The 20219-nt window shown below is 51.0% G+C and overlaps 1 protein-coding gene across 1 annotated transcript; it reads left to right on the top strand.

Moving 5' to 3' along the window:
* The first annotated feature begins 1992 nt into the window (after positions 1 to 1992).
* Positions 1993 to 18703, top strand: CFAP65 (cilia and flagella associated protein 65). Its single transcript, XM_048953512.1, has 33 exons — positions 1993 to 2019; positions 2271 to 2345; positions 2616 to 2767; positions 3423 to 3525; positions 3874 to 4040; positions 4280 to 4479; positions 4604 to 4749; positions 4904 to 5126; positions 5392 to 5657; positions 5842 to 6042; positions 6116 to 6478; positions 6562 to 6699; positions 7174 to 7419; positions 7729 to 7953; positions 8043 to 8195; positions 8374 to 8539; positions 8729 to 8857; positions 9031 to 9256; positions 9510 to 9638; positions 9870 to 10046; positions 10555 to 10621; positions 13276 to 13386; positions 14078 to 14269; positions 14767 to 14925; positions 15069 to 15212; positions 15394 to 15510; positions 15627 to 15764; positions 16091 to 16156; positions 16636 to 16850; positions 17030 to 17170; positions 17308 to 17604; positions 17746 to 17883; positions 18394 to 18703. The coding sequence occupies exons 2-33, from the start codon at positions 2271 to 2273 to the stop codon at positions 18413 to 18415; spliced, it is 5292 nt and encodes a 1763-aa protein (XP_048809469.1). The 5' UTR covers positions 1993 to 2019; the 3' UTR covers positions 18416 to 18703.
* Positions 18704 to 20219: the final 1516 nt, after the last annotated feature.

Here is a 20219-nt window from a genome sequence, read left to right as displayed (position 1 = left end):
CTGGGTGGTAGGGAAGGGTGGTGTACAGCATGCATGCCTGTTGCTTCTCCACTGTGGTCTGTGCTCTGCTGGGCTGCCTGTAGGCAGGGCAGCAGTGGCACCAGCAGCTCTCCAGACACCCAGCCTCCCTGTGTGGCACCGTACTTGTCCCATGGTGATGTCTGATCCACTCTCAGCCCCATTCTATGATTCTCTGAGGACTGTGCTTGTTCTGTCTAGGCTTGGATCAGCTCATGGTAATGGGATGACAACAGCCACCCTCTACTGCCTCCCTAGGAGCCATGGGTTAAGCCATGACACATAAGTAAGCAGGGCTTCCCTTTTCCTTGGGATGCTAAAGGGTTCTGGCAGACCCTATATATAGGAGTGTGTGTGTATACATGTATATACATAATCCTTCCCCTATATACCTGTCAGTGCTTCCTTAGGAGATGCTGTGACAGCAACACAGGTGGAGAACCAGGGGCTGGGGACAGAGGGAAGGGTAAGAGGAGTGCAGGAGTGGACAGTTGTGCTGTGTGGGGGCACAGTGACCCTCAGTGGCTGCTGGCAGCTCAGCAGCTCTCCCTGGGTGCCAGGCATCCTGGGCACCCTGTCCAAAGGTGTGGGGTAGAGAGGGAAAGAAAAGACGGGAGAACAGGGAGCACCAGGAAGGAGGAGGGGAGCTGGAGGGATGTGACAAGCTTAAAACGTTCACCTTGATGGGCTGTGACAGCTTTAATTTCCAGAGTACAACCATTAAAGTGATGGATGGGAGGCGTCTGTCCCGCGCCTGCCACACACAGGGACTCGGTGGCTGCAGGAGGGGTTGTTTTGCTGCTGTTATTTATGAGATTGTTTTTGCAGGAGCCAGGCACTCATCCAGTGCTGGGGAACTCTGGAGGGGTCGCGGCTGCAGGAGGGGTTGGGGTGCTGATTTACAGCTGCTCACTCGGATGACTCACGGTGTAAACACTGACAAATGCCATTAAAGCTGCATCTCCTCCCTGCCTCTGCCCTAGATCCAACAGCCCTGCTCTGTGTCGTGCTACACCATGAGGGGTTGTCCAGGTGTTCCTGATGGGGACATGAAGGTCCCCTCCATTCCTTCATCTGCTTTCACCCAATTCCAGAACTGCTTTTGGCAGCAGTCACAGCTTGTTTCTTGGGCCACTGATGTTCCAAGGGTTGGCCTTGCCCCACTGAAGTGCAATCCCATCCCCATGCCAGTGCCCTCCAGCCTATTGCATCCCCCACACACGAGGTACTCCCATTCCTGATCCCCACAGTCCTCTCCCCCACTCCTCCTATGCACCCACACTTCTTCACCTTTGCATTCAGCTTCATTTCATCTCTTCCCCCTATCCAGCACCTACCCAGATCTTCTCTTCCCCTTAGGCTCTCTTTGACCCCCCTCCACCCTGCCATCACCTCAGCACCCCTTCATCTATCTGTGCTCCCATCTGCTCCCTGTTCTCCCCATCTGCATTCTGCAACATCTGCACCCCTGTCTGCCACCATATACATTGTGACCCAATCCATCTCCATCTTCCTGTCCTATCTCCTGGTCTCCATCTCCCCTCTGCACCACTTCGACCCCCACATCAGCACTTCCTTATCTGTCCCTGCACACTTTGCATTTCCGTGTATGCCCCCTAAGCCACACGGGCTCCCTGATATGCTCCCTGTGTCCTCCTATCTGCACCCCTCCACTTGCCCCCACTGCATCCCCTATCTGCCCCCTGCACCCATGCATCCCGTCTGCGCCCTGAAGCCCTATATCTGCCCCCATACACCCCTACCCAGACCCCCTATATGGATCCCCTGCACCCCCTCCCCATTCGATCCCCCTCACCCATCCGACCCCTCCGCACTCCATACCCTCTCCTTGTCCCACTGCTGCCCCCTGGCGGCCGCAGCAACGCGCAATTTGATCCGGGGCGGCCGCCATCGTCGCTACGGGAAACGACGCCGCCGCGTCCGGTTGCCATGGCAACGGGAGTGATGCTACGTGGCGCTGAGCCGGAACTGGGAAGCGAGGTGGGCTCAGGCAGAGGGAGCCGAGCTGTGCCCCGTGCTGTAGGGAGTGGGGCCCTGCTGCGGAGCCCTCGACAGGGCTATAAGAGCAGTATAAAACCCTGCTCTCCAAGCTGAGATGGGCCCAGCTGGGAAATGGGGATGCCAGGAATCCCTGAGGAGGGGCGGTTGGGCCCTAGGGGCTCCTGGGTGCTGGAGCAAGGAGCCTGGCAGAGGAGTGGTGTGTGTGAGGATGCTCTCCTCTCATTCCTCAGATGCTGACTGAGGTGCAGGGGGAACCCCCCAACCCGGACCTTCTTCAGAGGCGGTGCTGTGGCTGTGTCAGAAAGGTGAGTGCTGAAACCAAGGGTGCTGTTGCCATGGGTGGATTTACAGGAAGGGCAGGGGAAGGGAGACAGCTACTGTCTCTTTAACCCCTGCTTCTGTAGTTTCTGACTTCCAGGAGGACCCCACAGAGCTTTGGGGACTCCTGGGACCCTGGCACAGGGTGGCTCTACATCCCTTGCCAAGGCCACAAGCTTTTAGAGCAAGGCAACAGCTGTGGGGGTGACTTCTCCCAATTTCACAAACTGCTGATGCTCCTGTTGCAAATTCCTAAGCCATCCTCAAGAAAGGCAAAGAAGAAAGGCATATTCTGGGGCATTGAAGTGGCAGAAACACTCCAATGGCGTGGCTGGGAGCTTGGAAAAGAGGTGATCAAACATCTGGTTCTGAAAAATGTTCATGAGAAAACCCAGAAGCTGAGCTACAGGTGTGTGGGAAGTTTTCTTCTCCTTTTCCTCCTCACCCTCTCACTGCATCTTCATTCCTCTGCTCCATCCCGCTCTCTGATCCATCTGCCTCTCTTCCCTTGGGCGATGCACTGCAGGCTGTGTGCACGCTGGCGCAGCAGGGCAGAAACCCACTAATTCAGATGCACAGCCCTTGTTCCCAGCAGGAGTATTTAAAATGAAATGCCTTTTTAAAATTCGGTTTTGCTGATACTTCTGTCTGTGAGGCATTTCCAGTCTAGTGAGATTTGAATCGTGGATGTATGCCAGCCAGCCGCTAGTGTGTCCTGAAACCATGGCTCCAGGGAGTTCTGCTGGGTGCCAGCACTCCCTGTGACCCTGCCTGCTCTGAGATTCAAATGTTTCTGCTCTTAGTAAGAGTTTGGCTCACACTGTGTGGCCTGGGAATGTAAAGTACAGTTTAAGGAAGGGGCAGGTATTTAGAGCTGGGAATGGATTTTCAGGACACCTGGGTTCTGCCTCTATTTGCTGAGTGACTTTGGGGTCAGGTTCCTAAGTCACTTCTAACTGTGGGGCTTTGGAATCTTTTAATACTTCATTCTCTTTTCTGCTACCTAATAGAACAAAAGCTGTATGGCATCAGACAAAATGTCATGTTTTAATCTCGTTATCCAGATGTCCTTCCACGCGCTTCTTCATCACTGTTTTTCCCCAGCCAATTGCCCTGAGCCCTGGCATGTCCTTAACCCTGCCCATCATTTTCCGGCCCACTGAAAAGGTAAAGTGGCAACATCTAATCTGCTCTCATTGCCCTGCTTGGCTTTCAGGGAGGGAACCTGTCTTTTTGGGAGGTTCTAGTGTAGGACAGCATAACCCTCCTGCAATCTCCATGCCTCCAACAGCTGGGGGAGCAATTTGCCTGTGGTTATGGCTGGCAGTTAGGAGAGGTCTCCTTGCATAAAGTATTCCCAATTTGCCCATACTGCCTCTCACCAATGTTAGTAAATTAAGGCATTTGAACTACTTGTCCCTGGCTCGATCCCAGAGATCAATGGGATGAATTCAGTGCAGAACTCAGCTCGAAGGAGCCCATCTGACTGCTGTCTCCCCTCACTTCTCCATGCAGAGGGACTACGAAGACAGCATCTGCTTTCGGAAGGCTGAGGGTGAGTTCTCCGTCGCCCTGCGTGCTGTGCTTCCACGTCCCTGCCTGTCCTTCCCAGCTGCTGTCCAGTTGCCTCTCTGTGCTGTGCACAGCACCGCGGAGACGACATTCACTGTGCGCAATGTGGGGTGAGTGCCGTGTGGCTGAGCTGCCCCTCTTGGTTTGGTCAGATATATGACCACCTTCTTGGGCTTCCCATTCTCTAACAACTCTCCAAAGTGTTTGGCCAGATGCATTAGATGTTCTGATGTTCCCATTGCTTGTTTCACATCCTTACTGAGCAACCCATTGGGAAAGGCCCATCCTATGCACGATTGCACAGGCAGAATGGCTCCATTCATCTTCTCCAAACGTCCTTGCTTCCTAGTGACCTCATCACAGTGTTTGCCTGGGAGACACCCAGCCCCTTCTACATGATTCCTGAACACGGCATGCTGAACGCAGGTGCTGAGTGCACCATTAAGGTGCTCTTCCAACCCAAGACAGCTGCAGTGTGCAACGTAATAGCAACATGTTTGTTTGGTGTTGAAGAAAAGCAAAAGAGAACCATGCAGCTTAGAGCCCAGGGTTAGTCATTCTTGTGTTTAATGCTCATTAACATGTATTGTCCCTAACCTTAGAGCAGCATCCCACAGGGATACATGGAGGTGCTGTGCTTGGAGGTGATGCTGTGCATGATCTTCTTTCACAGCCAAATACCCCTATCTGCAAGTGAACGTGCCAGGGGAACAGCACAAAAGCGGACAGCCTGGCAAGTTACAGGATGTGCTGTGCTTCGGGTCGGTGCCAGTAGGCACAAGAGTGGAGAAGTTTGTAGAAATCCTCAACATGTCTGTGGTATGTGAAGAGGGAGACTGCTTCTTGTAAGAGGGTGACAAGTTGGCACATGTCCCTGAGAGATGTGGTTTAGGAATCTCCCGTAATGCTGTGAAAATAGCCCAGGTGGGAGCGTGAATAAAATGTGATGAGCCTGTTTCTTCTCTGCTTCCAGGTTGATGCACCATGTACGATAGAAAGAGCAAAAGACCCTCTGCTCCTAGATCACGTCTTCTCCTGCAACGTGTCCCATGCTGTTGTCCCTGCCAAAGGGAAGCTGGCCTTGTGCATACAGTTTCAGCCACAGGCAGTAGGAGAGCACAGCACAGATTATTTCACTGTCACACCCACTGGGTGCCTCCAGCAGACCGTTCTAAAGATGGTTGGCTCATGTAAAGGTGAAAGCTTCCCACGTTTCCACCTTCCTTTCTGCCCTGCAGGGGAAGCTCTACTGCTTGGGGAAGAACTAGGGACTGTCCCAGCCCTCGAAGATGTACCTTCTATTGCCATCCATGCCGTCCCTGGGGCACTGATTTAAATTTACACTGTCTTGAGATGTGAGATAGTTGGAGGCGAATGTGAAGCTGCTTGCTGGGACTGGTGGGTTTGCTGGTGAAGCCATGCTGGCCGTGAAAAATTGGTTGTGTCTTCTTGTTGTTCTAGGCCCATGTGTATCTCTGCACCAATCCTCTGTAGACTTCAACTGGATCAACCTTGGGGAAAGCTCAATGCAGACGCTGAAAATCAGCAATGTCTCAGACGTCCCTGCGTACTACCAGTTTGATATTGATGGCAGAGGGAGCGTCTTCTCTTTGGATCGCCCCTGTGGGGTCTTGGAGGGCACAACAACCCTCGTGCTGAAGGTGATCTTTTGCCCTGCTCACCCCATCAGCTACCACCGCAGAGTGGTGTGCCTCGTTCATCATCAGGTAAGGGAGCAGCGGGTGGTATCACCACTGCGAGAGCTCAGAAGGTTTTTGCAGTGTAACCCACTAGGGCTGGCCTCTCAAAGCTAGTAGCAAATCTGTATGTCTCTATAATCTCTAAGGTAACTCTCAAGGAAATCATAGAAGGGCAGCTTATTTTGTACAAGAATTTCTGTTGTTTTCCCAGGGACCCCTTTATGTGGACTTCTTTGGTACCTGCCATTCAGACACCACTAAGCCAGCCATCCTGCAGGCAAGACACCTTTCCTGGTACCGAACCAACACGGTGAGGGGGTTGACCTTCTATCCCCCTGATATCCTGAGCATGATGCTGAAGGATGGGAAGTTGCAGATGGATGAGAAGAAGGCCCTCATGCTCCTTCCTCAGGTATGAGCTGCTCTCCCTGAAGTCCAAAGTGCAACATTTACCCTGCACACACCAAGATGCTCCCATCCTGTAGATCCCTCTGGACGAGCCCCCCAAGGAATACACTGAAGCCAGCTCCATGAGTGAATATTTCTGTGATGGCATAAGCAGCGACCTGGCCTTGTTTCCGCCTCACGTTAGCGTCAGCCCCAGGGAGCATGATTTTGGGTGCTGTGTGCCACTCCACAAGGCAGAACCGCTTCCTCTCTGTGTCACCAACCACACCAAAGGAAAGATCACTGTTGCCTGGACTCCAAGCCATGGCAGTGCTTTCCAAGTGACCCCCGAAAGCTGTGACATCCCACCTTTGAAGTCTTCAGCCTTCCGTGTCCTTTTCCAGCCCACCCAGCTCAACAGCCTTTACGCCGCAGAGCTGGAAGGTTTTGCCTTCTACAAGGTTAGTAGGAATGGTCAGGAGGCACCTTGCTATGCTCCCCTCCCTCATGCTCTGTCTCAGCTCTGTCTCCTCCATGCCTGTAGGTTCTGAGACAATACAGCAACATTGAGGAGGATGCCACCATCTGCCCACCCTGGTGCCTGACCATCAGGCTGAGGGCACACACGTATGAAGCAAAACGGGAGCACTTCATCCCACAGTACCTCTTAGATGTCCCCAAGGTCTGTGAACTTAAAGAAATTGGAATTTTGCAGAGATGCTCAGTGTTTACTCGTGAACTTTTGCTTTGCCCCCATTTCAACATCCTGAGGCATGTCTTAGGTGATTTACGATGATGGGGAGACTCTTGGTTTGGGAAAAAATTGGAAGCTTTTTGTCCTGTGTTACTTTGCCAAACTTCAGTGTGACAGGTTGCATGCAGCATCTCGTCAGCTCAGAGTGGAAAGCTCTTGGAATCTCCTTCTGGCCTTGTTTAAGTGGGTGTAGGCACTGACAAGGGTGCTTAGTCCGCTCTCAGGTGCCTTAGGCACTCCACACACTCTTAGACAAATGGAGAGCAGAGCACAGAATCCACACTTTTGTAAGAGGCTTGCAAGGTGGAGTGGAAGTTTTCCTGCTTCTCCCTGCTGCATTTCTATCACAATAAAGCAGTGATCCCATAAGGTCAAACTATACTTCTTATTTGTTTCCTCCAGACTTTTCCTCCTGTGGCTTCTGACACGGACACCTACTGCAGTGCTCTGCTCTCAAACACAGGCACCTCAATGATAACCTTCAGCATGAACCAAGCTGCTGGTCCCTCTGTTTTGGTCAAGCCCCACTCAGGACACATCATGCCAGGAGATCACCAGATTTTCTTTCTCTCCACTCACCCAGTTAACACTATATCACAGCAACACACCCTGTCCTTGCAGCTGAACTCCTATCCAGTGTACACCAAGGTAAGCAGAGGGAAGGATAAGCTTCTGAGAATGATTTCTTCCATTGTACACATCTTCTTCTCAGTTCTCCATCCACACTGCTGATGGAAGATGCTCATGATACCAGATACTCTATATCTCGTTTCCTTGTGTCTCTGTCTCTTGGAAAGTATTATACGATGCTTAGAGCTCAGTCCAGGGTCCTTCCCATCCTCCTTCAGCCCATTTGTTCTGGATTCCATCCTGGAAGAAGCAACCCTTTTCAAGTTCCATCCAAAGGTAGGCTGAGACTTCTGGACAACATCTATTGTTTTTCTTTGAACACCACAGGAGATCATGCTCCGGAGTTGTGCAGAGTCCCTTCTCTTGCTCTTAGAAGGTGATGGTAATCTATACTTCAAGCCTGTTTGCATAGGGACCTCCTCAACACAAAGGTATACCATAAAGAACTGCACAAGGCTACCCATGGCCTTCACATGGAAGATCCACCACTCTGACAGCAAGCTCCTGTCTGTCAGACCAGCAGCAGGGCTCCTCCAGCCCTATGAAGCCATGGTAAGCTCAGGTTCTATCAAAATAGCATTGTAATCTCTACAATACAGCTCTGGAGCTCCCATCAGTTATCCTTCCCTTTGTGGTTTCAGGCTCAAGCATGGACTTTTACCCCTGACAACGTGACCAAGTATCTCCTGCGAGCTGCAGTGTTTGTGGGTTGGGAAAGCCCAGCACCTGTGTCACCCCAAAGCATCCATTATAATTTAAGGATTGTTGGAGAGGGGGCACTAGGCACCATCAAGGTAAAAAAATGAGGCCTGTAGTGAGATGTGGGTCTTTGGCTCCTCAGACACTCCCATCTCTCTCCTCCCACTGCCTGCTCTCCTCTATTTGTTCTGCATATGTTCCAACATGGTGGCTACATTCACTGCTATGCTCTACATGTAATGGTGAGCTTTGCATGACGGATTTGCATTTCAGGCACAAAAGGAACACCTGGACCTTGGAAATGTTCTGGTTGGCAATCTGAAAGACTGCAGCATGGTACTTCTGAACAATGGGATCTGTTCTCTGCAGTACATCCTCAGCGTGGAACAGCTAATCACTGGGCTTTGTGACCCCGAGGAAGTCTGCAGTGATCCGATGGGTACTGGGGGAAATTAGCCTGGCATGGGGCCTTGTCCTTCCCCACTTTTCTGCAAAATGGTGCTAGCACATGCTCAGAGGTTGAGCTGCTTGCTGGCTAACTTGCAACCATTCTCATAAGCTGTGTACAAGATACTTGCGTGTTTTAGGATAGATGCCCGGAGCTCATGCCACCTCCTTTCTCCTACAGCTTTGGAACTGGAACACTCCAGAGGGACAATCCCTGCAAGGTCAAAAGCTTTTGTGCGAGTAACAGTCAGGCCAGCCCGGCAGCTGCACTACACCTGGTCCATCAGCTATGCAATCTGCTCCCCTGCAGGTGAGAAATGCATGTTTGTGGGAAGGGGGAGAAGGTGCTCCCTCCCAGCCAAGCAGTCTGTGCCAGAATAGACCAAACTGTGCAGGACTGTAACCATCCTGACAGCAGAAATCACTCTGCTGAGCAGTTCATCCTCTCCTGCATACTTTTTCCCTTTGCTTTTGTCTCCCAAGTTCCAGATCTTGCAAGTACAAAAGCAGAGCAGCGACTCCTCTGCTGCATAGAAGCAACAGGCGTCCACCCAACGTTCCACATCGCTGACGCCTGCTCAGCAGGGAGTGCCAGCGGCATCAGCAGGCTGCTCCTCTGGAGGCTGCTTTCCCTGGACACACTGAATGAATACCTGCAGCGAGACCCGGCTCCCAGTGAGCTCACCTGCAGTGTTCCCACAAGGCACAGGTGAGGTGAGGGGTAAGCCAAGCAGTAGTCACTGATCCTCCATGTATCCCATACGTAAAAAATCAGAGCAAATCCAAAGGCATTCCTTACGCCCAGTATTCTTTCTCCAAAAAGAGATGAAGGATCAAAGAAGAATTATAAGGAAGATAGATAGCGTAGAATCATAGAATTGTTTGTGTTGGAAGGAACCTTAAACCATCTAGCTCCAACCCCTCTGTCTCAATTTAACCTTTTCTTTTTCCCTGCTGATCAGCACGTACTTGATCCCCCCCATATACACACCTCTCCTGCTGGATTTCAACTTTGGAGCTGCCCCCATAGGCTCAGAGCCTGCCCTTGTGATGCTCCTGCTGGTAAACAATGGTGTGGTGCCTGTGGAGTGGTAAGCAGTGCTGGATGGAGCTCATCCTTCCCTTGGGGGTCTGCAGGGGGAGATGGGAATGCTCACAGGGGCCATGAGGTATTAGAGAATGAATGGAGTGGTGTGGTTTGTGTTATGAGGCTGTGAATGAGGCCTGTTAGTGGGTCTGGGTGGGGAAGCCTAGCTGGCCTGAACACATTGACCTGGGCAAGCTGTCCATCCCTGCCACTGACTAGCTCACTGGGTCCCTAGGGCCTTCCTCTTTCCTTCTGATCAGAAGATGGACATGGAGCACTGGGCAGAGGATGCAGATCTCAGCCCGCAGGAGCTGCATCAGATGAGAATTCAGGATAATCAGCTCTTCAGCATTTCCCCTAAGTCAGGGAAGCTTCTTCCAGGACAAGAGGAAGCTGTCCAGCTCTCACACAGGTGATGGCATCATCTTGCATGCCAGGACAGCACCTGCTGGCAGAACGCCCTCCTTCTTTCATGCCAGATCCTTTCCCTTCACATGCTTCTTGCCCAGCAGACATTGGGCAGGTGCAAAGTCCCTGAGCCTGTACTTTCTGCAGCAATGACTACACAGTGATATTCTTGTCTTCGCCAACAGCTAGAGCCTTCTTTGCCTGTAGGAGGTGTGCAGGCAGTTGGCCAGCTCTCTTTCTATAACAGCCCTGATCTGAGAAGGGCTGGTGCTTCATATGGCCTAGAATCTCAGGTCCCTGCACTGGTGTATGATTAAAACCAACACTACACCGCTTGTTCCCACCCGAGCACAACTGTCCCCCTCTCTCTCTGAGAGGCCCTTACGCAACAGTGATTCTTTAGCAGGGAAATGAATTGTCTCTAATGTACCGTGTGACCCTGATTCTACCACCCTGGGATCAAGGTTGGTTTCTAATTTTTTTTTTTTTTCCTCCTCCTCTTGCACTGCTAGACATGATTTCATTGGCACCGATCACCTGCCTGTGTTGCTGAAGGCTTCCTACGGCCATGAGATTCTGGTAAGGCAGCAGGTGTCTGTTGTGTGTGTTTGCAGAACAGCATCAGGTAGGAGCTGGATTATAGGGCATTCCTCCAGGAGCTATGCGGGCCAAGAGCCTGGGGCCTTCTCCTGCAGTCTGCACCAGCCAAAGCAGAGACATAAAGCCAGCATCGTGACAAACCCCAGCCCAGCAGGCATTCCCTGCACTCCTGGTTGGCTGTTCCTGCTGCAGTCTCAGCCTTAGTCCACCCACTTCTTCCTCCTTGCCAACAGCTGAGGAGCCTCCTACTCATTCCTCCTGCTTTGCCACTTGCTAAAGTACCCCAGAGCTGATCTGCTTTATGTTATCCCATGGCATTTCCTCAGGCTTGGAATGAGTTTTTCCTCTCTCCCCCATTTCAGACTGTCAGTTAGAGTCAGAGTCACCTTGTGCTCTGCCAGGCACAGCTCATGCCCATCTGAGCCTTCCTGTCTGCCTCTGAAGTTTCCTGTGAGACCATTGTGTTCACACATCTCTTTTATTTTTCTTTTCTCTCAGGACTATTGTCAGCTGAAAATCCAACCCTTTGACCAAGCTGTTCAAACAGTGGCTTAACTGTGCCTTCCCTCAAAGCCCTTGGACAGGCTCCCCGTGCTCTGCCTGCCTGGCACAGAGAGTGGCTATGAGCATTTCACCAGCTGGCCACTGAGCCATTAGGCTTTGGAGGGGGACCAGGTGCCTTTAGGTTGGATAGAAGGAAGTTGTTTACAGTCAGGGTGGTGAGGCACTGGCACAGGCTGCTCTGGGTGGGAGCCCAGTCCCTGGAGACACTCAACGTTGGGCTGGAGGAGCTCTGAGCCCCTGATGGAGCTGGGAGTGTCCCTGTTCATTGCAGGGTGGTGGACTAAATGGCCTTTGAGATTCCCTCAAGTGATTCTCTAATTCTGTGACAGCAGGACAGACCTGGAACAGTGCAGGTGACTATAATAAATGAAAAGATACACAGTGTCAGTACCGAAGTGCCAACAGCAGAGCACGGGAGTGGGAGAGGCTCTTCTTTCTGCAGAGAGGGCAGCTGAGGAGCCGAACAGAGTGCTCTCCTTCCTTCCATGGATAAAGAGTGTAGAGCCACCACCCCCAGGGCTGAAATCACCATAACCCACTTGTACAATCAATGAGTATACAGAGGTGTACAATCAATAAGTGTACAGAGGTTAGTTTAAGTAGGATTATTGCAGTGGAAAGATAATAAATGAAAAATGCTCACCAATGTTGTAGGCTCACAATAAACTCCACAAGGAGCAACCTCCAAAAAGAGATCCTTCTTTAGTGGCAGTCTGCACTTAAATGGTATCTAGGAGAGCCTAGCCAGGCTCCACCTCTTCTGGTAGCACAGCTGAATTGCCATCACCTGTGCTCCCACGGCTGACTCATTGCTTGCCTCAGGTGGTCAATCAGAGGTTCAGGCCGTGATCAACATTTCCCATACACCCTCTGAAATCACCCTTGCCATTGCTGTGCTGATTCTCACCTGGAACTCAAGAGAATCTTGCAGAATATATGCTAACCTTGAGGGAAGCAAACGCTGTCATATCACCCCAGAAGTTAGATTCTGGAAACCTGGTATAGCAGCGACGCAGAGGTGGAGACCTTCAGGCTAACATATTGCCTGGTCCTTTGTCAAATTTCAAACTGCTTGGCCTCAGAGTAGTGATGTTATCCAGCCTTCCAGTAATATAAATGGATGCTTCACTCCCAAAGCACAGGAGGGTTTCTGATCCATTTCCCCTTTCCAGTTTGGAAACATCAGCTCATGTTCTCCTTTTACTTGCATGGTATCTGGCTCATGAAGGGCCCAGGGATGATGAATACTCATGTAGTGCTTTGAAAAGATGAAATAATGAAATCTCATGCAGGTTTTTGTTAGCTTTGTATTTCTAGTCCTCTCTCCTTACTTACTTTGTTTACAGAACTGAACTGGAAGGGGCTTTTCCAGAAGAATCAGCATTCTCTGCTCTTGTTTAAGCTGCTGATACACACGGCATCTCCCTTAGATTTCCATCCAAGGCTTCTACCTATCATCTCTAATGTCTTCCTTATCTTCTGTGCATGCACTTGGAAAGTAGCCGTTAGGCTAATTGCAAATTGCAGTGACTTAGCTCCCTTTGTCCATGCAGAGACATTATGAGCTCTGTGATTCCATCTCAGCCCCTCTCCAGGCAGCAGACAGCTTGAGGGTGCTTCGACGTGGTCCTGCTGGAAACTTTGCACCATGACTCATGTGAGCCTAGCCACAGCTTTCTCAATATGCAGAACCCCATGTCTCTTCCTTTCCATGAACCAACTGTAACTCTGTCTGCTTTGCACGATGTGATGGCCACTTTACTAACAGGATACTGTTAGTCATTACTCAATCACCTGAAATTCAGCTGGGAACTTCGGCAACCTTTGGGCTGTCCCTTGGTGCCTGACATAAGAAAAAGAAATGTACCATATGTGATACAACCTGCAAGCCTTTCAAAGAAAAGCCATCAGTTGAGCAATCTCTTCAGTTCCTTGCCTTTGCTCACTGTCCTGGTGTTACCAATGTCAGGCTGTGAATGGATTGCCTTCAGCTTGCAAAGTATTTGTGTCGTCATTGCTGATGGGGCCAAAGCTTTGTGAGACAGTGACTGCATTTCTTTCTGCCATAGCTGAACTTCAGAGGTGTGACGGTGGAGAGGGAGCAGCGATACGTTCATTTTGCTTCCTCCAAGCATCTCTTCATGCCCATTGCCATTGGGACATCCCACCCCCCCATACAGGTGAGCATTCTAGGGCCAAACCCAGCAGCAGTTGCCTGGAACTGGGTGCTGAGATGGTCGTAGGGAAGGCATCTCTCCTTACCTCCGGTTCTACAAGATTTGGCATTGGCTCCAACCAGAATGCTTATAGAGTTGGACTCTTTCCCTGTTCTTTTATGTTGGATCTGAGTGATGACTTGCCTAGCTGCTCCAGGCGCTCTGGAAATAAATCCTAATTAGTTTCTTAGTAAATTAATTAAACTTCCTTAAATACTTATTCAGAAAAAAAAAAAAAGAAAAAAAAGAAAAAGAAAAAATTGGGAGCTTTGATTCTGTTCTGCCTAATTTGTCTGGGAAATGAGGAAGACTGAATTGAATTAAAATCACTTTAGCAAGAGTGTTCTTGCATTTCAAGTAATCAGCTTTACAGCGATTCCTTTAGCTAACTTGCATTAATTTCTTCCTAGACTAAATTCAGAGGGCACCACTTGGAGAGGCATTGTAGTCATCAGCATACACGTGCAGTGATAAACCTTCAGCACAGAGCCTATTAGTGTCTCTGTGATAACTCCTGGTGTTACGAAGTCCCTCATTCTTAGGAGACGGGTTGACTAATTAATTACTAATTCTTATCAGAGTCCTCTGGGGAAGTGTTAACTGGTTTAACTTGTGCAGGGTCTTCATGAGTATTCCACTCTGTGATTCACATTAGATTTATGAACTTTACAACGGGAGCTCCACAACAGTGATGTTCGAGGTTCAGCTGGACAGCATCATGAGGGTGCAAAAGGACAATTATCAGCATCCTGTATTTATCTGCTTGACTCCTAGAGGGGAAATCGCCCCTGGCACTACAGGTCGTATTGAGTGGATCTTCTCACCACTGGAAGCCAGAACATACTTGGTAAGGCCTTTCTCATAACTGCCAAGTACCCTTTCTGCTGTCCTATGCCTCACATTCTTTAGATTTTGTATTGATTTTTGGTCTGTGCAATGCTACAGCTGAATTGAGTTCCATCCCTCCAAGAAGCAGAATCTGAGAGCAGATAGATAGTCTCATAAGCCTCTACATCCCAAAGAGCACATTTCTTCCACAGCCAGAGGCATCAAAATACATATTTTCTCAAGGATCTAACAGTACCCAAGGGGTATAAACTATATCTGGTCAGATTTGTGGTTCACTGCTGGCTTCCAATAACTCCCACAAAAGAGACTGAAGCTGAAATATTTCATCCCTGCAGTGTGCGCTACTGAAAAGAAAGCAAAAGAACCTGGATTTCTCTTCACGTATGAGTGTGATTTACATGAATCAATTGTAGTCTGTTAGCCAGAGCACTACCTTTTTGCATGTCTCTCCTGATCACAGCTATGGACTTCATGCTCTTATTTTGTCCAAGGCAGGTTGACGTTCCCATCCACATCCTGGGGGGTGATTCAGCTCTGATCACCTTCCAGGGAGAAGGCTACGATCCAAAAGCCACAGAAGAGAGCGCCACTTTCAGAGAAGTTTTGTCCCCTTCAGTCATTCTGGGTTCCACCAAACTAACCGTGACTGGGCAGGTAAGTCCAGGTGCTGACATGAGCAATATGGTCAGACCAAAAATGTGTGAAAGATCCCCTTCTTCCCCAACACCAGCAGAATGTCCTGCTCCTTGCTTCCTCAATCCCACTACAATAGGGCTGTTTCACCCGGCTTCCTGCAGGCTGCCTCCTTATCACACCACAGGATTTGCATTGGGAATATCCCAAATTGCACCAGAGCCAGCCAACTGGTCTTTCTCAATAATATCTCAGAGAGCAAGGCAGTTGTGTTCACCTGGAGGACAGGCAGTGTGAAAGACAGTGAGGTGAGTCCTTTCTTCTTTTTCCTCTACCCTTCTCTACCCTTCTTTACCCTTCTCTACCCTACCCTACCTGGAATAGCATGAGGAACCCCACAGATCTGAATTTCCTGCAGTGAGAGGGCACATAGCAAGGGCACAGGACAAAGAAACAAATCCTCTGTGGCTTTCTTATTTTTCCCCACAGGTATTGCAGGTTGCCCCAGAGCAGGGAGTTGTGCAGCCCGGAGGGAGCACCTCCTGTTTCATCACTCTGCAGCCTTCAGGGAGAGTGTCCTTCTACAGCATGGACCTGGTGTGTGAGGTGAGAACCAGGAGCCCGTGTGCTCCTGACACCTGAGCTAGCCCAACAGTCCCCACCTTCAGGCTCTGTCATTTGCAGCTCCTTTCCCTGCTCCTCAATCATGGTGTGCTCTGTAGGTGTACATCCAGGAGTCCCTGGTTCAGTACGAAAAGGACCTGCAAGACTGGGAAAGGGAAAAAGAACGGCAGGCAGTGGAGTTCACCATCACAGAGCAGGACCTCAGGGCTGAGAAGAAGCCCAGGCCACCTGTTGGGGTAAGTGTTGCAAAGGGAGGAGCTTGAAAATTGTTTCTCTAAACATGCTGCAAACTTGGAGGTGTATGAGCAGCTTTAGGAAAAAAACCAAAACCTGCAGCTCTGGAAATTGATAGTTGAATTTGTAAACATGGGTAAACAGGAGCATAAAGCACATAACTACCATGAAGAATGTGGCCAGTGCAGAATGGGAGGACTGGTCATTGACTTTCAGGTGGGCAATGCAAAAGAGAATCCTGAAGTCTCGTTCAGCTCCTTATCTTTCCACACACTATGATTTCTCTTTCTCTCTCTCTCTTTCCTTTTTTCTTCTTTTTTCTTTTTAGAAATCATCAGAATCTGCTGAGATAGAAAATCTCCGTGAGCCCTTAGCAGTGGTCAGGAAATTCAAGGTAAGTCAGGCCTGCCTCAGCAGCTGCAGAATCAAACTGACTGTGTTAGAGCAGAGGCAGATGCTGGATCTCACAGTGTGGGAGCCCGGGCAGAGAGCACATCGGGATTTGTAGCTTCAAGGCTTTGGGACACAGACTGTTTGGAAGAGCCAGGAGAATCAGACTGTCTGGCTGTGCCCTGTGGGTTGTAACTTTCCAGCTGAGGGGAATGGGAAGTGAACTTGGAGCCTCGTATGCACCCACGACTGCAGCAACCCTTTCTGAATAGATTTGGAAGGTTTTGAATAAGCAGAAAAACTGCATGTGGGCAGGGCAGGCAGCACCTGAACTGCTGTCACATCAGGGCAGCAAGGCCATAAGGTCAGAGCATCCTCTGGAACAAGCATAAGGATGGCTGGGGAGATACAAAAGCATTTCCACTTAACCCAGTCCCATGGCTGGAGGAGCAGTAAGGATCTGCATTTCTTGCTCCCCAACAGACACTGCCCCCCATTAGTAACCACCGTGTGGCCAACCTGCCTGCGGGGCACTTGCAGAGAAGGCTGCTGTCAGACAAAGAAGCCAGCCATGTATGGGTCAAGCCAAAGCCTCCCAGGCCCATCCTTTTACACCTTGATGTGACAGCAAGGTCCCACTCTATTGAGGACTTCTTCAGCAACTTTGCCTCGGAGTTCCCGAAATACTTCTTGCCCTGGTAAGGAACTTGGGTGAGAAGTGGCCCATTGGGAGATACTGTCAAAGCATAGTGCTCCTCTGGGAGAGTGCCTCCCCAGGCACCTCTGCAGCTCCCTGCTTCCTGCGGTGCTGCTGTTCAGCCAGGAGGCTGCAGGTCTGCAGGAGCTCACTGATGGAACATCTCTCCCTGGTTCTCAGCCCCAGCATCCACCAGCTGCCATTTGTGGATAGGAGTGTGGACAGAGATAGGATGGAGATGGACCACAAATGGTTGTCCCTGGCTACTGCTTCCAAAGAAGAGCTGCAGATAGTGGCGGACATGCTGATAGGTGTCATCAGGTGTGTGCCCCTTCATCCTCACCCACTTTGCAGCCCTGATATTCCAGGTTCTCCCTCTGGCTTGCTCTGGCTTACAATGATCCTCTGGGGTTGCTCAGATACATGATTTTCTGGGACTCATTCTTTTCCTCCCCCAGGGGCCTTTTGGAGAACACCCAGTTCCATGATGCAGTGAGGAAAAGCCTGCAGGAGCCCATCCCATATTTCTCCCAGTTTCAGCATGAAGAAACAGCAAAGATCCAACACAGAGGACAGTGCTCCACCATCCCCTCTGGGCTCTCGGCTTCCCCAGATCTTTTCACCGAGGAGAATGGAGAGAGAAAAGAAATGAGCCAAGAATCCTCTCCTAGCAATGATTTTCTGGGCTCCTGGGAGGGGCTGAGTGAAGTTTTTCGTCATGAGAGGCTGAGGGAGCAGAAGGCGATGATGAAGGGGTGAGGAAGAGCTGCACACACAGAGCAGCTGTTCATTGGCCTCAGCATGTAGAAAACAGTGTGCTCTGCTGCTGTGCCTGTTGTGTGCTGGGAGGAGCTGCAACAAGCATCCTTCCTTGTTGACTGTCTGATAATCCCCAGGCAGCCAGCCTTCAGGAGTCTGGTGGAGATGGTGCTGGAAAACACACTGCAGAACATCCTGGTGGAAGCCAGCTGTGGGGAGGTGGTGCTGACAGCCCGGCCCAGGGTCATTGCTCTGCCCCCTAGCCCCTTCCAAAGGTAAAGGACCTGTCCTTAATGCATCAAACTGAGGCAACAACCCATGTTCTAGATTAGCCAGGTTGAAATTTCAGTGCCAAGGCTGCCTGTGCAGAAGGCAGAATCCAACCCCAAAGCTTCTGCCTCTTGTTCTATCCCAAGCCTTCTGTGAGCCCAGATCTTCCTTGGCAGCATGCTCAAACAGCTCAAGGAGCAGAAAGCAGGCCAAGCTCTCCTGGTCGGAGATGGTGTGGGATCCAGTTAGGTGGAAGGAATGGCCACAGTTGAATAGGCAGATGTGGGGCTGAGGGCAAAGAATGAGGGTTTGTCCAGTCCTGGGCAAACCAGGTCCCAGGGATTTGGGACCAAGGGAAGGTTACTGAACGGAGATGTCATCTCTAAAGCTGCAAAATTCTTGTGCAGATGGAGGTGGGATATTTCCCATGATCTCCCAGGGATGGATGGTTGCCTGTGGGGAGGTGGCAGCAGACTGCACTCTCCTTAGCCCAAAGGCAATCTCTTCTCTTTCAGAATCGCCAGTCCAGCACTCTAACCTTCAAGAGCATAGCTGTGGCACAGCATGCTGCTTGAGCTCTGCAGGCACATCGCATCTCTACTCTTCATCCCATCCCCATGATGTCCAGAGCTGCTCCAACCTCCCACCCCAAGACTTGATGCCAGCACGCTGCCTGCCTCCAAGGCTGTACATCCTCAACATGTCCCCATCTCTGCTTTGAATCTTCCAGCAAGTCTGATGGCTGTACTGCAGCTCCTGCAGACAGTGAAGGGCTGCAGCGTTCCAGCAGCCCAATAAAAGGAGCTTAGCCTCTGCAGGCACAGACATTGGTGTGCAATAGGATGTAATCAGCGCATCCGGGTTTAGTAGTGCCCTGGACGAGCTCTCTCCATATAAATCTACGAGGTTCTCACTGGGGGAACTGGGTGCCGCTCAGCTTTGGCTTCCCGTACGGCTGTGACCGTCTCTTCCACATATCGCATTGTCACAGCCGGGAGGTGGCACTGTTAGTTCTCAGAAAGCTCCGGTGCCGGCGCAGAATTGGAGCCGCTCCTTCTCCCCTCGCAGCCCCCAGGAAAGCCACGCACTACGGGGTGCTTCAGCCCTGCTTGGCAGAAGGCAGGTGCCGGCTGTGCCCGGGGGTGCTGCAGCTCTCTCAGAGCTCTGCTCGCTGCAGGAGCCCTGCGTGCGTAACGCGTTACTGAGCCCCAGGGCCAAGCTGTTCCTGCTGTCGGAGATACTGCGCTGCCAGCTCAGAGAGCATACCTCCTCCTCTCTTCCCAGCACGCTGGGTGCCAGATCTTCCACGGCAGCTTCTCTGTTTTCCGGGCCCGTGCCGAGCAGGGGCTGGGTGCCACGTCCTTGCACCCCAACAAGGCAGCAGCAGCTGTTCGGTCCGCTTGTGGTGAATCTGCCAGGTACAGGCGCCTCACTAGGACCTTCTTAATACAGGTCCCACGCTGGCTTCCCAAATGGGTGGCGTGAGTAGCAGTCTCACCATCCTCTTAAAGCAGATGGGATCCAGCTGCCTGCAGAGCCTCGGTGCTGCCCATAGCAGTGGGGATGGGGTAGGTGACTGTGTAAGTCCCTGGGCCTGCTGCATCATGATGAGGTCTGGGAGCTGTCTACACATCTGCGAGAGAAATGTCTCTTCTCTTTGCAGTGGGTGTGAGATGGTTGTGTGGGTTGAGTGCCAAGCTGACTGTAAGGATGTGGTCAGAGGGAAAGTTTGGCAAACCATGGGCTCCCCAGTTATCGGGAGTGCCCCATGGATAGGCAGTTTGTGCAGCACACAACAGTCTTTTTCTTCTTGGCTGCTCATCCTGGGAAGGGTGGAATGGCCTTGGGGCAAGTGGGCGACAGAAGCCATCCTGAATCCCATTAAAACATTTAACACCTGCTGAATCGTGCCTTTGTCTGGGAGATAAAGGGAGGGGAACAAAGCTGCTCATGGTCTTCTCTGCTATGATGCCTGTAAGGCACGGTTATCCCATTTGCCTGAATCCCACCTCGTGTGACCCCACATCCAGACAGGGACAGTGCTGGAGAGCAGTCCCCTGTATCCCCTGCCCCTAACGTTGAGTATTGGGAACCTGGGTAGGTCCTGCTGTGAGCAGCCTGCACAGCCAGAGAGAAAAGTGGGCACGGTGGTGACAGGTTGACAGCTGGGCTTAAGAGTCATAGAGGTCTTTTCCAACTCTAACGATCCTATGATTCCCTTGGCAAAGCAGGGTAGGGACCCTTCACCTCTGCTTTCACATATTTGAGATACCAGGTTTTGTTGGCTCAGCTCTATCCCCTCAGTCACTGGGGACTTTTTGGTCCATGGTGGGGTCAGGTC

This window comes from Lagopus muta, chromosome 8 (genome assembly GCF_023343835.1).
Source record: "Lagopus muta isolate bLagMut1 chromosome 8, bLagMut1 primary, whole genome shotgun sequence".
Taxonomy (NCBI): Eukaryota; Metazoa; Chordata; class Aves; order Galliformes; family Phasianidae; genus Lagopus; species Lagopus muta.
Note: the sequence above shows the minus strand (reverse complement) of the source record. Positions and strands in the feature narration are given on the sequence as shown.

Coding starts and splice junctions, on each gene's coding strand:
- CFAP65 (XM_048953512.1), top strand. CDS start 2,271: ATGCTGACTGAGGTGCAGGGGGAACCCCCCAACCCGGACCTTCTTCAG. Junction 2,768..3,422: donor ACCCAGAAGCTGAGCTACAG/GTGTGTGGGAAG, acceptor CTCGTTATCCAG/ATGTCCTTCCACGCGCTTCT. Junction 7,954..8,042: donor TCCAGCCCTATGAAGCCATG/GTAAGCTCAGGT, acceptor TTGTGGTTTCAG/GCTCAAGCATGGACTTTTAC.